Below are 14,664 nucleotides of genomic sequence, written 5' to 3'. Positions count from 1 at the left end.
ATATTTTGGCACATATTTGGAAGATAAGTCAGTATTCAAGTAAAATCACAGGCTTCACTTATTCTGTGCGGATTTGTTACACGAAATTTAGATGTGGGGGGTAATTTCTAAATCACACAATCTCCCGAGATAATACTAATCCCATGCGAATGTGGCTTTAGAGAACCATGTATAGAGGTGGGAGTATATCTGGACATTTCAGAAGATCACATGTACTGAATAAATGCAACACATACATTAAAATAAACTTGTAAACATTAAGCTTTGAATTTAAAACTTTAAAGTAACAATGAAACGGAAGTAACAATTGTCTTATTTCCCCGTCGTAACGTATATCCAAGTGAAACAAATGGGAAAAAATGGCAGGGTTGGGCTTGAATGTGTCCACCAAGAAGTACAGCTCACAGATAAGTCATTAGTAAAAAATGCCACAACATTCCAAAAAAAAGGTTTTAATTTTAATTAGTTTTGCAATTTTAGTTGCATTGTGACTAACCCTTTTCTCTAGCGCCTCACCCCTTCGGACAAAATATTCCCCTTGTGAGCGTGAAGTACCGTTGATCTAATGCATGCATGTTATGCTTGCTGTGCAGGCCCGGATTGGCCATAGGGAGAACCGGGAGGATTCCCGGCGGGCCGGTCTGTTTTTTTGGCCACGAGGGCCGGTGTTGTCATGCCACCGGGATGACGCGTATTTGCGGGTGAGAGATGTTCCCGCCGCTTTATGCACAAGTTGATTGTGTCCCGAGTCCCGACCACTTATTGGAAGAATTCTTGCATTAGGGTTCATTGACATCTAAAACGCATGGGAAACGCAGGACGTGCCGCTGTCTTCTGGTTTTCAAAGCGCTTACTTGAACACGAGTTTTGTTTCAGACGCGTCTATATTGAGTGCGCTTGCCGGCCGCGCATCTATATTTTAAATAATCTTGAGCGCGTCTTTTGAGTGCGCTTGCCGGCCGAGCGTCTATATTTAAAATAAACTTGAGTGCGTCTTTTGAGTGCGCTTGCCGGCCGCGCGTCTATTATATTTTAAATAAACTTGAGCGCGTCTTTTGAGTGCGCTTGCCGGCCGCGCGTCTATATTTTAAATAAACTTGAGCGCGTCTTTTGAGTGCGCTTGCCGGCCACGCGTCTATTATATTTTAAATAAACTTGAGCGCGTCTTAATACAAACGGGCTGGCCTCTAAAAGGAAAAGAATTTACAAAACGTATTTTTTTATCCAAGTCATAGATGAATTCTCTATGAATAGTTATTATTCATCGTTTATTGCAAGAGGAACAAAAATCTATTTGATGCAAAACTCATTAGTTTATTTGAAAAAAGTAGTTTCAAAAGTATATCCATGATGTTTTCTTTTTTTAACACAATGTAGGCCTACGTTATTTAGCAATAGACATGATCTAAGTACTAAAAAAGATACAGATTTTTTCCATTTGTTTCCAATGCATACTTGATAAATCTTGCTTGTGTATTGTATATCAGGGGTTTCCAAACGTTATCAACCCAACAGTTAATCTCAAGACTCACAATTTTTTAGAAATAGAAATAAAGAGGAAAACACAAACACATTTGTTTCCTTTAGTTTTTGAATAAGTTTACTTTAGTAATATTATGGTCTTATGGTAGAGCTGCATGATTATGGCAAAAATTATAATTGTTTACTGCATTTGCACGGAATATGATTTGAAAAATACAGTGAATTGCAAGGCTGCGGAGAACAGTGCACTACTGCAGACTTATACTACTGAGGGTTTAAAGATATTATTTCAATAGTCAGTCATGAACTAAAGTGGGCCGGTCTAAGGCATGAAACTCCAGGGCTGAAAATGAGTCCCACTCCGGCCCTGTTGCTGTGCATCATTCATTGTGGATATTTATGTTTTTGCTATCCAGTAAGAGTTTAAAGAGCACCAATGGTCTGATTCATGTTTTTACATTTTCTTTGGTGTGTAAAAGTACATGCAAAAGGTAAATACACCAAAGAGTTATCGTCTCAAACTTAAACTCATTACTTGGACTATAACAAACACACAGATTGCAGCCAACAGTTTACTTCCTGTGATTGGTTACTTAATGAAGACCTACATTATCATAATTCCTCCCGCTTTGTCTCACAGCCTGCAAGTTAACATCTTTCACATTTCCAGCTGATGTCAGAGGTATTCAGACCAATCACAGCATAAAGATTGGCTGGCCAATCAGGAACACAGTGCTTTTCAAATTGATGAGTTTTGTACAAAAACTGTGCGTTTTAGGAAAAAATCTGGAGCTACAAAAATTTACTGCATGTGGAAAATAATGTGTTTTTGAACCATAAACAACACAAACACGTTGTATTACACCAAATACAGAAAAAATCACAATGTTTTTTAGTAATAAAATAGGTGCTCTTTAACCTGACTTTTGATGACACATACATTTTATCAGGAATTGGACCATAAACCTAACATCAGTCTGCATCCAGAGAATTCATGATTCAGTACGTTGGATTGGATCTGATCAGATTCTGTGTTAGATGTTGGGCACAGATAAACAGCTTACTGTTGGATTTGCCAAAAATTAAAAAGTTAATAGAATAGAATCTTTGAAATATATGAAAAAGTTTTGTCTGAGGACATTTGGTTCAACAAAACTGAGATTTATTTTGTCTTTTAAACATTTAACCCATAGGCACCATGATGTCCTTTAACTGCTTTTCTACATGCTGCTATATCATTGTGCTGTTATCAATTTCCATCTTATCTGCCCTTAAACAAAAAGCAAATTGTGGTTGATTGTTTCACATCAAGATCAGATGCCCCCTGCCTAACTAGGCATTAAAGCGTCAGATGTTTCAGCACAATTATATTGAGGTGCTCGGATCTCGATTACAGCTTCTTATTTGTAGTGAGGTCAAAGCATAATGGTTAAAGATTTGAGCTGGTAACTCAAAGGTTTAAATCCTGTAATGGCATATTGAACTGTTCCACATAACAAATGTGCCCTTGAGTAAAGCCCTTCCATCCTTTCCGAGGTGCTTCGGCGCTTATGCTTCGGTATGGTATGGATTTGCTTACAAGCCATGAGCCGCACTTTCCATAAATTCAGTAATGCGTCTCCATGCATGTTTTCATCTATTTGTGTCAAAACAATAGCCGCTTGACAGATCAGACAACTCTGGGTATCTATGTACAGCTATTGATAATGATACAATGTTGATTCATACAGGAAGTGTGTTTTTTCTCTGTAGGGTCTTTATCCCCTGTCAGGGTTTATTTTGTGGGAATAAATGGGTGACTGCACATCATCCAAAACATATTTTACCTCTAATTCAAGTTTCTTAAAATCTCTCAGATTGTTTCAACTCAGTCAACAGCAAGGGAATTGAATCGCTAGCGACTTAATTGCTGTAAGGTCTCTTTCTCTCTCTAAGGGCTTGGCCTGAACGTGCCCAACATCGCTTTCATTATCTGCAGGTGTAAATGGTGTCAGTGCAGAGGCTTTGCTTTTTCATGCTCCAAGCAAATCTCACACAATTAACATGTCCGATGGGTAATCACACCATTCAAGAGCGTTACAATGCAAAGGCACAGTAAATAGAGAGTAATCTGTTTCAGCACAGGCTAGAGGACACATTGATTTAAGTACGTGCTGTAGTCGCATGTGAAGGTACTGTAGGTTTTAAATTGGGATTAGACAAGCAATCCTCTGATAATATTTTTTGTGAATTTGTTATTCAGAGAACGAATTTGCTTCTGTTCTGTAATGCATTTCTAAATGGTTATTAATAGGAATGCACAGATACAAAATGTCTGTGCCAATATGGTATTCGATTTCTCAGAAAGACATGTGCAGATACCGATAGTTTTGCTTTTTCCTGTGTTTAAAATTACTATGGTGTGAAATCGTAGAAGTGCCGAGCAAACTTTGTGACCCACTATTCACACATCTGATGCGTTTTTCTGCCCCTTTTGATTGCCAGGATATAATCTCTGCAGATCATCAGCTGTTTTTAAACCATTTTTTAAACAAATTATTTCTAATAGCTTAGTTTGACAAACAATCAGAAATTTAGGGCTGATAATCTTCCACAACGTCATACCTCTCAAATTACAATTTAGCTTGTATTCAATTAAAAAGTGTCATCAGTGGTCATATCTAGGCAGGTTTAATGTCATTGATCTGTCATGTGACTGAATATGAGGCATACTCAAAAAATCAAGAACGTACGTTTGATTTTGACATTGGTGGAAACATACATAAAATTGTTTTCAGAGCTGCAATATCACAAAGGTTTATTGCTGTTTACTTGAACAATATTAAAAATAGTATTTTTGTTGTCCTAATATTATTTAATAAGGTTACAGGCCAAAACCAACACATTTACAATAAGTTGTTTTATTTATTATTTTTCTTGAATTTTAACTTTTTTGTGATGTCAGTGAAAATTCTGTCAGGGCAAGTTAAAAATGAAGATCTGTTTCAGGAAAAAAGCAGGAAAAAGTAACTCATTATACTTCAATAGCAAGCACAAAACACATTATTTACAGAATTTTGTCAGTTGAATGAAACAACAATCAAAAAATATAATTGCTAAATACATACAGACAGCTCATTGTGCACTATACTGTACATACACTCACCTAAAGGATTATTAGGAACACCATACTAATACTGTGTTTCACCCCCTTTCGTCTTCAGAACTGCCTTAATTGTTCGTGGCATTGATTCAACAAGGTGCTGAAAGCATTCTTTAGAAATGTTGGCCCATATTGATACGATGGCATCTTGCAGTTGATGAAGATTTGTGGGATGCACATCCAGGGCACGAAGCTCCCGTTCCACCACATCCCAAAGATGCTCTATTGGGTTGAGATCTGGTGACTGTGGGGGCCATTTTAGTACAGTGAACTCATTGTCATGTTCAAGAAACCAATTTGAAATGATTCGAGCTTTATCCTGCTGGAAGTAGCCATCAGAGGATGGGTACATGGTGGTCATAAAGGGATGGACATGGTCAGAAACAATGCTCAGGTAGAACGTGGCATTTAAACAATGCCCAATTGGCACTAAGGGGCCTAAAGTGTGCCAAGAAAACATCCCCCACACCATTAGACCATTGGAATAATGAGACATTGAACAGGTGTTCCTAATAATCCTTTAGATGAGTGTATACTGTGTCCAGTATACAGTACACATGAGTTTCAATTTCCAACTCATCCGCTTAATATGGGATTGTCATGTATTGGGAGAAAACACTCCCTGAACTAATATGTCACACAACTTGTCCCCTACTTTGTGCATAAAACTGTTGGTATAAGAATGTTTCCTTCATCACAACCGGTAGGTGATGCACACTGCGTCTTGCTTTGGTGCTTTGTATTTCCAAATGCAGCCTGCGCCAGAAAGCAAGTAAATACAAAGCGGGTTAGAGAGGCGGGACTCAAGAAAGGCAAAGCCAATGCTATTAGCGACTTGAGTTACGAAGGCAGGACTCATTGCAGGGAACGATATCTGTTAACTGTTTGTGTACCACAGATTGCATTATTTTGACAGGTTAACACGGTTGTAAAAGATTTGAATCTCATTTAAATGATTTCTCGGTAAATAAATATTAAATAAGTAATAAGTTAAAAACACAAGGTATAGACGGACATCAGTGGATATATGTAAATACAGATGAATTGTTTGGTCGAAATTATTGCAAGGGACAATTCAGGGTTCCCTGGATATTGGTATGGACGTGTCCCTAGCGTCCCTAACCAAACCGATGCCTTTGTTTAAAATACATGACCTTCAAATATGATTTTGAGAACTCTGCTTTAAATGTATGTGTTTTCACACACACTGAACTCATCTAATGGACATCATTTATCTTTCACACCTGCACACTTTCTCAGGTTTCAGCCTGTAGGTCTTGTGGAGCGGATCCAGGCCATCGCCCAAAATGTGTCTGACATGGCTGTGCGGATGGAGCAGATACTGAAGAGGACAAATATGCCAAGCAGAGGTGAATATCTCAATTATCACTTTGGTTTGGGTGGTAGAGACCAAAGGCCCATAAGTGTTCCTGTAGGAATTAAATATAACAAATGGGATCTTTAACTCAACAGTTTCTTTTGGGCAGTAATGAGATTTAACAGAGATAAATTTCTGTTCTGTGAAAAGACTTCAGGATCTCAACAGTGTTTCAGAGCACTTTATATTTACAAAGCATGTTATAATTTGCTGTTCAGTATATATTGTGAGTTACAGTCTTTTTACATCATTTTTACAGTATTCACAGTAAACACTGACCTGCCAACTACCTTTCTGAATGACTAGTTGACTAATTAAAACGAGCTGTTGTGCAAGCACTCAGCAATTGTTTATTTGAATCTGTTTTATATCATTAAAAACATCATTGTGAACTTTATATATAAATCTCCTCAACTATTAAAGAGCAGCCACTGAGCAAAAAAGGTATTTTTTTCTGCTGCATACAATGTGATGCATTATAAAAAGAAAGATTCATTTTAGATTCATGTTTTATGAGCCAAAATGATATGAAAGAGCACTGAGAGATCTGGGCTGAGTGCCATTTTCCAGGACAATACATTCCTTCTTTATTATTTAATGCAACTCAATTGGAATTCATTGCAATAATGCCAATCATCTTTTGACTCTATTTGTTCAGCGAGCCCCTCTGTGGCGCACGAGGTCCCTTAATAAAGATTGCCAACAGACTTTGGTGAAATTCCAGCATGTTTTTAGCGAGCAAAGAGAGCATATGTGCAGGCCGGGTGGGAGGTTTATTTTAGCTTTTAATATAAATCACACTTAATTCCTACTTCTGCTCTGACAGAATGTGGGAGAATTTTTCTAAAATCTGTAATCGTTGCATGAATTGTACTACTGAATGGATGTTTATTGGACAACACTTGAATCATTTTTGTGAGTCATATAAACCCACAGGCCCATCAGTAAAGCTAATCCTATCAACACCGAACCAGAAATACATTTGTGCTATTATGCTCATGCAGCATTATCATTTGTTTAGGACTAATAAAATGACCAAAAAATGATTCACGTTCATTGTAATTCATAACATCCAATGAGTCGATTCACTTTTACATTAAACTGCTTAAAATACGTTGTTGTAGCTTTTCTCTGCCCAGTCTTTTTAAAATGCATTAGTGTTGACAAAGCTCATCATTCTAAAAAGCACAGTGTGCTTTGATTGGCCAGCTGACCCAGTGCATTGTGGTTGGATTACCTCAAGCCTGTGGCGAAAATGTCTCGCCGATTATCATAACTGGATACTCCTGGACTCTCTGAGGCCTTGCATTGAATTAATTCAAATAAATGTTATAAAAACACAATCCCATCGCCTACTTAATCTCTGTGTTGGGTTTAAAGTGGACAGAGGGCTAGATTAGAACAGCCTTAACTTGTTTTTTTTTAACTTGGCAATCTCAATCGATTACTTGTGCCCATCCCTAGTACATTGTAGTGGAGAAAGACTGGGATACAGGGCCAGCCCATCCAACAGGCAATACAGGCAATTGTATGGGGCCCCGCAATAAGACGAGGGCCCTCCATGCATACAATTATTTTGTCATTGCACAAATCTCATGGACGCGATCAGAAAGCATTATGTGCTGCATGCGCAGGAACCTTATTGATTAAAATAGGGATCACAAAGATGGTAGGGATAAATTATCCACACAACAATCGACAGTAAAATGATAATAAATACAAAACAGTATAAATAAAGACATACAGTATTGTTCAAAATAATAGCAGTACAATGCGACCAACCAGAACAATCAAGGTTCCCAGTACACCTTCTATTGCTACGTGGCAAACAAGCCACCAGTAGGCTCAGCAGACCCCCAGAAAACAAACGAGACCCAGCATTCATGATATGCACGCTCTTAAGGCTGTGCAATTGGGCAATTAGTTGAAAGGGGTGTGTTCAAAAAAATAGCAGTGTCTACCTTTGACTGTACAAACTAGGGGTGTGACGAGACACTTAATCCACGAGACGAGACGAGACACGAGATTGGGTTCACGAGACGAGACGATATTTTTACACTTTTTAAGAAACCCTCGATGATAAAATAAATGAATAAGATACTGAAATCATGTTATTTTTAAATGTTTTAACTAATCAAGGACTGGCCCTAACAATTATTTTACTAACTGATAATGAAGTAATTTGTTATTTTTGGGTAATAAAAATAGACCCAAGTGAGCAGTAGCCTTTAAAATTACATAATAATGAAGATGCAATAATAATTGGTTCAAATAAAGTATTAAAACCAAGTTACATTAAACAACATAACATTAACAAACACATTACATTTGTGGTCTATAAATAAAAAGCATTATGTATATATTATAACAAATGCCTGCAGGGGGAGATAGTTGACTCGTCTCGCGGACGCTATCTTCACTTTCACTTTAGACGGAGAGAATGCTTATTTTTAGCCAAACAATGTTTAAATCCATTTGAATATTTAATATACGTCTATTTCTTTACAATAGAAATGAACATGCAGACATTAAATCATGTAAACTCTGTGATGGTTTAATCTGCTGAGACTTCACATCTGACACTGATCAACAGACAAAGACAGCACGTCTCAGACTTCATACGAGCTCCCAAACGAACATTATTGGAAACCCAAACAAAAAAGCAAATGCAGTAAAAGGCTAATTAAACCAACCACGCTTTAAACGCTTGGAAACGCAAGGCGCGACGCACTGCCTTTTTTAAAAAAGAGCAATGCGAGTCGACGCGGCTTTTAATATTGCTAGGCAACCACCTAGTCAGCTGTCTTGTCAATCAAATATTGAAGCGTGCGCTCTTTTGCTGTTAACTGTCATATTAGCAGAAACTTTAAAAAGATGACGCTTGCTCTGACCTTGTTTGAGAGGTGCACAAACACGCAGGAGAGAGTGAGCGAGTGGAGTCCGGTTCTTCAAAGCAACTGTAAACTTCCCTCACCACAACGTAAGGCCCGCAGCTCCCCTCATTCGAGTGGACAATGGAAAGACGCGAATGACGTCGGGCGCATCTCCGCTCTCAGCGTTCCTTCAAAGGCGCGTGCTGCGGCCGCCGACAAAAAACGCAAGGCGCTCAGCGCGCATAAACAGCGCGCAAACGCTCCATGCCCATAGAATATCATTTAAACAAAGGCGCCTGCAACTGCCATAAACGCCTTTGGTGTAACTTGCCCCTAAAAGGGTCAAACAGAAAGCTGCATCGTCCGGAGGTCGCATATGCAGGCTGCATACGTCATTTAGGTTTATTTCAGATCATTAACTGAGCATTACATTCGCAAGTCATGAGCATATTACAACAATTTGCGATTAACTAAATTATTAGTAAACTTTATAATTGTTAGTAGTCTCTATTAAGACAGTCTTTATGAAGTAAATGCAGTTTAAAAATGCGACCTCCGAAGGATGCAGTCTTTTATTTCAGAAACGGCCAGAATTTCACCTACACAAGAAATCTCGCGAGACACACTTAATCTCGCGATACATATTTAATCTCGCACGAGATCTCGTCACACCCCTAGTACAAACTCAAAACTATTTTGTACAAACATTTTTTTTTCTGGGATTTAGCAATCCTGTGAATCACTAAACTAATATTTAGTTGTATGACCACAGTTTTTTAAAACTGCTTGACATCTGTGTGGCATGGAGTCAACCAACTTGTGGCACCTCTCAGCTGTTATTCCACTCCATGATTCTTTAACAACATTCCACAATTCATTCATATTTCTTGGTTTTGCTTCAGAAACAGCATTTTTGATATCACCCCACAAGTTCTCAATTGGATTAAGGTCTGGAGATTGGGCTGGCCACTCCATAACATTAATTTTGTTGGTTTTGAACCAAGACTTTGCCCGTTTACTAGTGTGTTTTGGGTCATTGTCTTGTTGAAACAACCATTTCAAGGGCATGTCCTCTTCAGCATAGGGCAACATGACCTCTTCAAGTATTTTAACATGCAAACTGATCCATGATCCCTGGTATGCGATAAATAGGCCCAACACCATAGTAGGAGAAACATGCCTATATCATGATGCTTGCACCTCCATGCTTTACTGTCTTCACTGTGTACTGTGGCTTGAATTCAGAGTTTGGGGGTCGTCTCACAAACTGCCTGTGGCCCTTGGACCCAAAAAGAACAATTTTACTCTCATCAGTCCACAAAATGTTCATCCATTTCTCTTTAGGCCAGTTGATGTGTTCTTTGGCAAATTGTAACCTCTTCTGCACATGCCTTTTTTTAACAGAGGGACTTTGCGGGGGATTCTTGAAAATAGAATAGCTTCACACAGACGTCTTCTAACTGTCACAGTACTTACAGGTAACTCCAGACTGTCTTTGATCATCCTGGAGGTGATCATTGGCTGAGCCTTTGCCATTCTGGTTGTTCTTCTATCCATTTTGATGGTTGTCTTCCTCTTTCTTCCACGTCTCTCTGGTTTTGCTCTCCATTTTAAGGCATTGGAGATCATTTTAGCTGAACAGCCTATCATTTTTTGCACCTCTTTATAGGTTTTCCCCTCTCCAATCAACTTTTTAATCAAAGTACGCTGTTCTTCTGAACAATGTCTTGAACGACCCATTTTCCTCAGCTTTCAAATGCAAGTTGAACAAGGCTGCGTCCGAAACCGCATACTGTATAGTAGGTACTGAATTAGATGAAGTACCTACTTACTTGGCATTAAAACAGTAGGTACTGTATAGTATGAATCCTGGTAGTATGAATGAGATTCGGACGTACTACATCCGCCATGTTGCTACATCACGTGACATACGTCGTCATCACGTCATGTCATTTCAGCGCGAAAAACAGCCGCGTGCCTCTTCTTCTTCGTTGGATAACTCCTCGTCCGGGGCATCATGGGATAGTGAAGCGTCCATCGTATGCACACTGCAAAATCTAACCGGAAGTAGTAGGTCATCCGGGTACTTTTCGCATACTGTTTTTCGAATACTATGTATTCGGACATACTACTCGCCTCACCTACTGCTTTTCGCGTACTATATAGTATGTAGTAGGCGGTTTCGGACGCAGCACAAGTGTTGGCTTCATCCTTAAATAGGGGCCACCTGATTCACACCTGTTTCTTCACAAAATGTATGACCTCACTGATTGAATGCCACACTGCTATTTTTTTTAACACACCCCTTTCAACTAATTCAACTAATTGCCCAATTGCACAGCCTTAAGAGCGTGCATATCATGAATGCTGGGTCTCATTTGTTTTCTGAGAATCTACTGAACCTACTGGTAACTTGTTTGCCACGTAGCAATAAAAAAATATACTAAAAACCTTGATTATTCTGGTTAGTCACATTGTACTGCTATTATTTTGAACAATACTGTAAAACATTACAAAATAAGAAAAGAGTGGGCTAATTTGCATTATGGTAATGATGCGATTGCGCTTGCAGAGGTGTGTCTCCTTGTGCATGCTTGTAAACGAAACGTTTGGGATTATGGGTAATGTAGTATTGTATAACAACGTATGTTTAGGTTACATCTTTAAATACAGATAAAAAACTAGACCTATTTTAGTGATGTTGCGATGGTTGGCTTTGGCAAACTATGGCATTAAAACAGTACCTTTCAAGAGCTGTAGAGAAAAAAGAGAAAAGCAATCACAAAGTAAAGGTATTTTCTGCTTTACATTGTTAAATGTGTATGCTAATTTTAAAAAAAATAAATAAAAATGTCCATCACTATTTATAAATTAACCCATATGAAGAAAAGACTATTATACTATATTATTTACTGTAGTAAACTGTAGTAAAATTCTTAGTTACTAAAAATATAAAGTAAGGTTCAAAAACAGTATACATATTACTATATCACCCTATAGTAATTATTCTGTATTAACTCTTTCACTGCCAGCATTTTTTTAAAAAAGTTGCCAGCCAGCGCCAGCGTTTTTCATGATTTTTACCAAAGTTTAATGCCTTCCAGAAAATGTTCTTCTTCAGATATATAAACATACAATATACCAAATGAAAGAACAGACCCTCTGCTTTCAAACAAACAAACCCGTTTCATCCTACCCTGAGCAGTTCTTTTGTAATCAGCTTTTGAATATGGGTAGGTTTCTGCAAAAACACCACATTTTGAGCAAAAAGCAGAGATAATTCCATTTTTGTGACGGACTTTTCATAGAGTTCCCATTCAGAGCGATCTTTAAAACGGACATGCAGCAGCTTGCCAGAGGGCAATACTTCTGGGTTTAAAAAGTTAGCGGTATTGCGGAAAGACGGAAATACTCGTCATTGGCGGGGAAGCGTTTTCTCTTGTTTGACGAGATATCTCGTCAATGGCGGGGAAAGAGTTAATATCAGTGATATTTGTATTAATACATACACTCACCTAAAGGATTATTATGAACACCTGTTAAATTTCTCATTAATGCAATTATCTAATCAACCAATCACATGGCAGTTGCTTTAATGCATTTAGGGGTGTGGTTCTGGTCAAGACAATCTCCTATACTCCAAACTGAATGTCAGAATGGGAAAGAAAGATTATTTTGAGCGTGGCATGGTTGTTGGTGCCAGGCGGGCCGGTCTGAGTATTTCACAATCTGCTCAGTTACTGGGGTTTTCATGCACAACCATTTCTAGGGTTTACAAAGAATGGTGCGAAAAGGGAAAAACATCCAGTATGCGGCAGTCCTGTGGGCAAAAATGCCTTGTTGATGCTAGAGGTCAGAGAATGGGCCAACTGATTCAAGCTGATAGAAGAGCAACTTTGATTGAAATAGCCACTCGTTACAACCGAGGTATGCAGCAAAGCATTTGTGAAGCCACAACACGCACAACCTTGAGGCAGATGGGCTACAACAGCAGAAGATCCACCGGGTACCACCAATCTCCACTACAAATAAAATGAATGAATGAATGAATGAGTTTATTTTACATTCTTAATCAGGGACAATGCACAGGGAACATTAATCTAAAAAAAGAAGAGATGTCATGTGCCAGGTTATAGCAAAGAAATGCTAATTTCCACCTGCAGTCCCTAGACAGATGTTACATTTACATAAGGTCATAAAATATATACAGTATTATACATGGCAGCATTCACTCACCTCATTAAAAACACTCTTCATATCATGATTTACAGAAATTATACAAAAAAACATTACTTCACTCTCAAATCATAATAGGAAAAAGAGGCGCATGAGCTCACTAAAATTAGACAGTTGAAGACTGAAAAAATTTTGTCTGGTCTGATGAGTCTCATAATTTGGCGTAAACAGAATGAGAACATGGATCCATCATGCCTTGTTACCACTGTGCAGGCTGGTGGTTTAATGGTTTGGGGGATGTTTTCTTGACACACTTTAAGCCCCTTAGTGCCAATTGGTCATCGTTTAAATGCCACGGCCTACCTGAGTATTGTTTCTGACCATGTCCATCCCTTTATGACCACCATGTACTGATGGCTACTTCCAGCAGGATAATGCACCATGTCACATAGCTCGAATCATTTCAAATTGGTTTCTTGAACATGACAATGAGTTCACTTTACTAAAATGGCCCCACAGTCACCATATCTCAACCCAATAGAGCATCTTTGGGATGTGGTGGAACGGGAGCTTCGTGTCGTGGATGTGCTTCCCAAAAATCTCCATCAACTGCAAGACGTTATCCTATCAATATGGGCCAACATTTCTAAAGAATGCTTTCAGCAGCTTGTTGAATCAATGCTACGTAAAATTAAGGCAGTTCTGAAGGCGAAAGGAGGAACCTGCATCATCCACAGATTGGTTGTACAGTAAAGTCGGTATCATGCTGTTCTCAGACAATGTGCCTGCAACTGATAAAAGCTTTTTTTATCAGCGGATGAGGGATCTTGTGTTTACTATAGCCTGAAATGGCTTTAGTTCACAAAACACAGTGATTCATGACAATGATTCATTCATTCTGTTGAGTAAGATCTTATGCAGATGTTACCTGCAAAGTCAGACAATGTGACAAGTGATATTACAAAATTTGCACAGGTGGCAATTTCACCCAAACATAAAATAAGACAACTTAAGATTGATGGACAGCAGTTGACTCATTTGTGTCTGTTTAACTACAAAGTCAAATTCACCAGATCTATGAAAGTGAAACCCTAAGCATAACATTTCCTTAGAGTAAATATCTTACTGTACACACAGTCAGCCAACATTTGCTTTAGTGGTTCATGTTATTTATGTACTGTTTATTATCTGTTCAGAATAAAGAATTTCCCATAATTCCCTGCTACCCTGCTAGCTTGATCAAGAAGACCACTGTTAAATAATAACCTCTTTCTTCATTAATTAGACTAACTGGGACCACTGGCTACCATGGGAATTGTATTAATATGGGCAAATAATAATAAGCAGATCCTTATCAAACCCCAGAGCAAACCTCACACAGACAGGCTGGCTGAATAACATTTGTGGATAACATATTTGTGTCCCAGTACTTTTAACTGAATACAACCCTGCTTCAGTTTCTTCATTTTTACATTCTGACTTTCATCATTTGCAATGTTTCTAGTTATATCTTTACTGATTTTGCAATTGTTTATGATGTCTTATCCAGTTTATGGATTTTTTTTGCCAAAAGCTTAAATGCAGTTTGAGGGTTTTGCAGCTAAAGACTGTAA

General features: G+C 38.3%; 1 protein-coding gene across 2 annotated transcripts in view; it reads left to right on the top strand.

The window, feature by feature from the left end:
- Window positions 1-14,664, top strand: part of LOC129427380 (alpha-1,6-mannosylglycoprotein 6-beta-N-acetylglucosaminyltransferase B) — a 196,859-nt gene that overhangs the window by 56,243 nt on the left and 125,952 nt on the right. For both annotated transcript variants that reach the window (XM_055183826.2, XM_055183819.2), the window contains one exon: window positions 5,885-5,994. In XM_055183826.2, the coding sequence (XP_055039801.2) occupies window positions 5,885-5,994 (110 nt within the window). The remainder of the gene's footprint in view (window positions 1-5,884; window positions 5,995-14,664) is intronic.

Source organism: Misgurnus anguillicaudatus, chromosome 19, assembly GCF_027580225.2.
Source record: "Misgurnus anguillicaudatus chromosome 19, ASM2758022v2, whole genome shotgun sequence".
Classification (NCBI taxonomy): Eukaryota; Metazoa; Chordata; class Actinopteri; order Cypriniformes; family Cobitidae; genus Misgurnus; species Misgurnus anguillicaudatus.
Note: the sequence above shows the minus strand (reverse complement) of the source record. Positions and strands in the feature narration are given on the sequence as shown.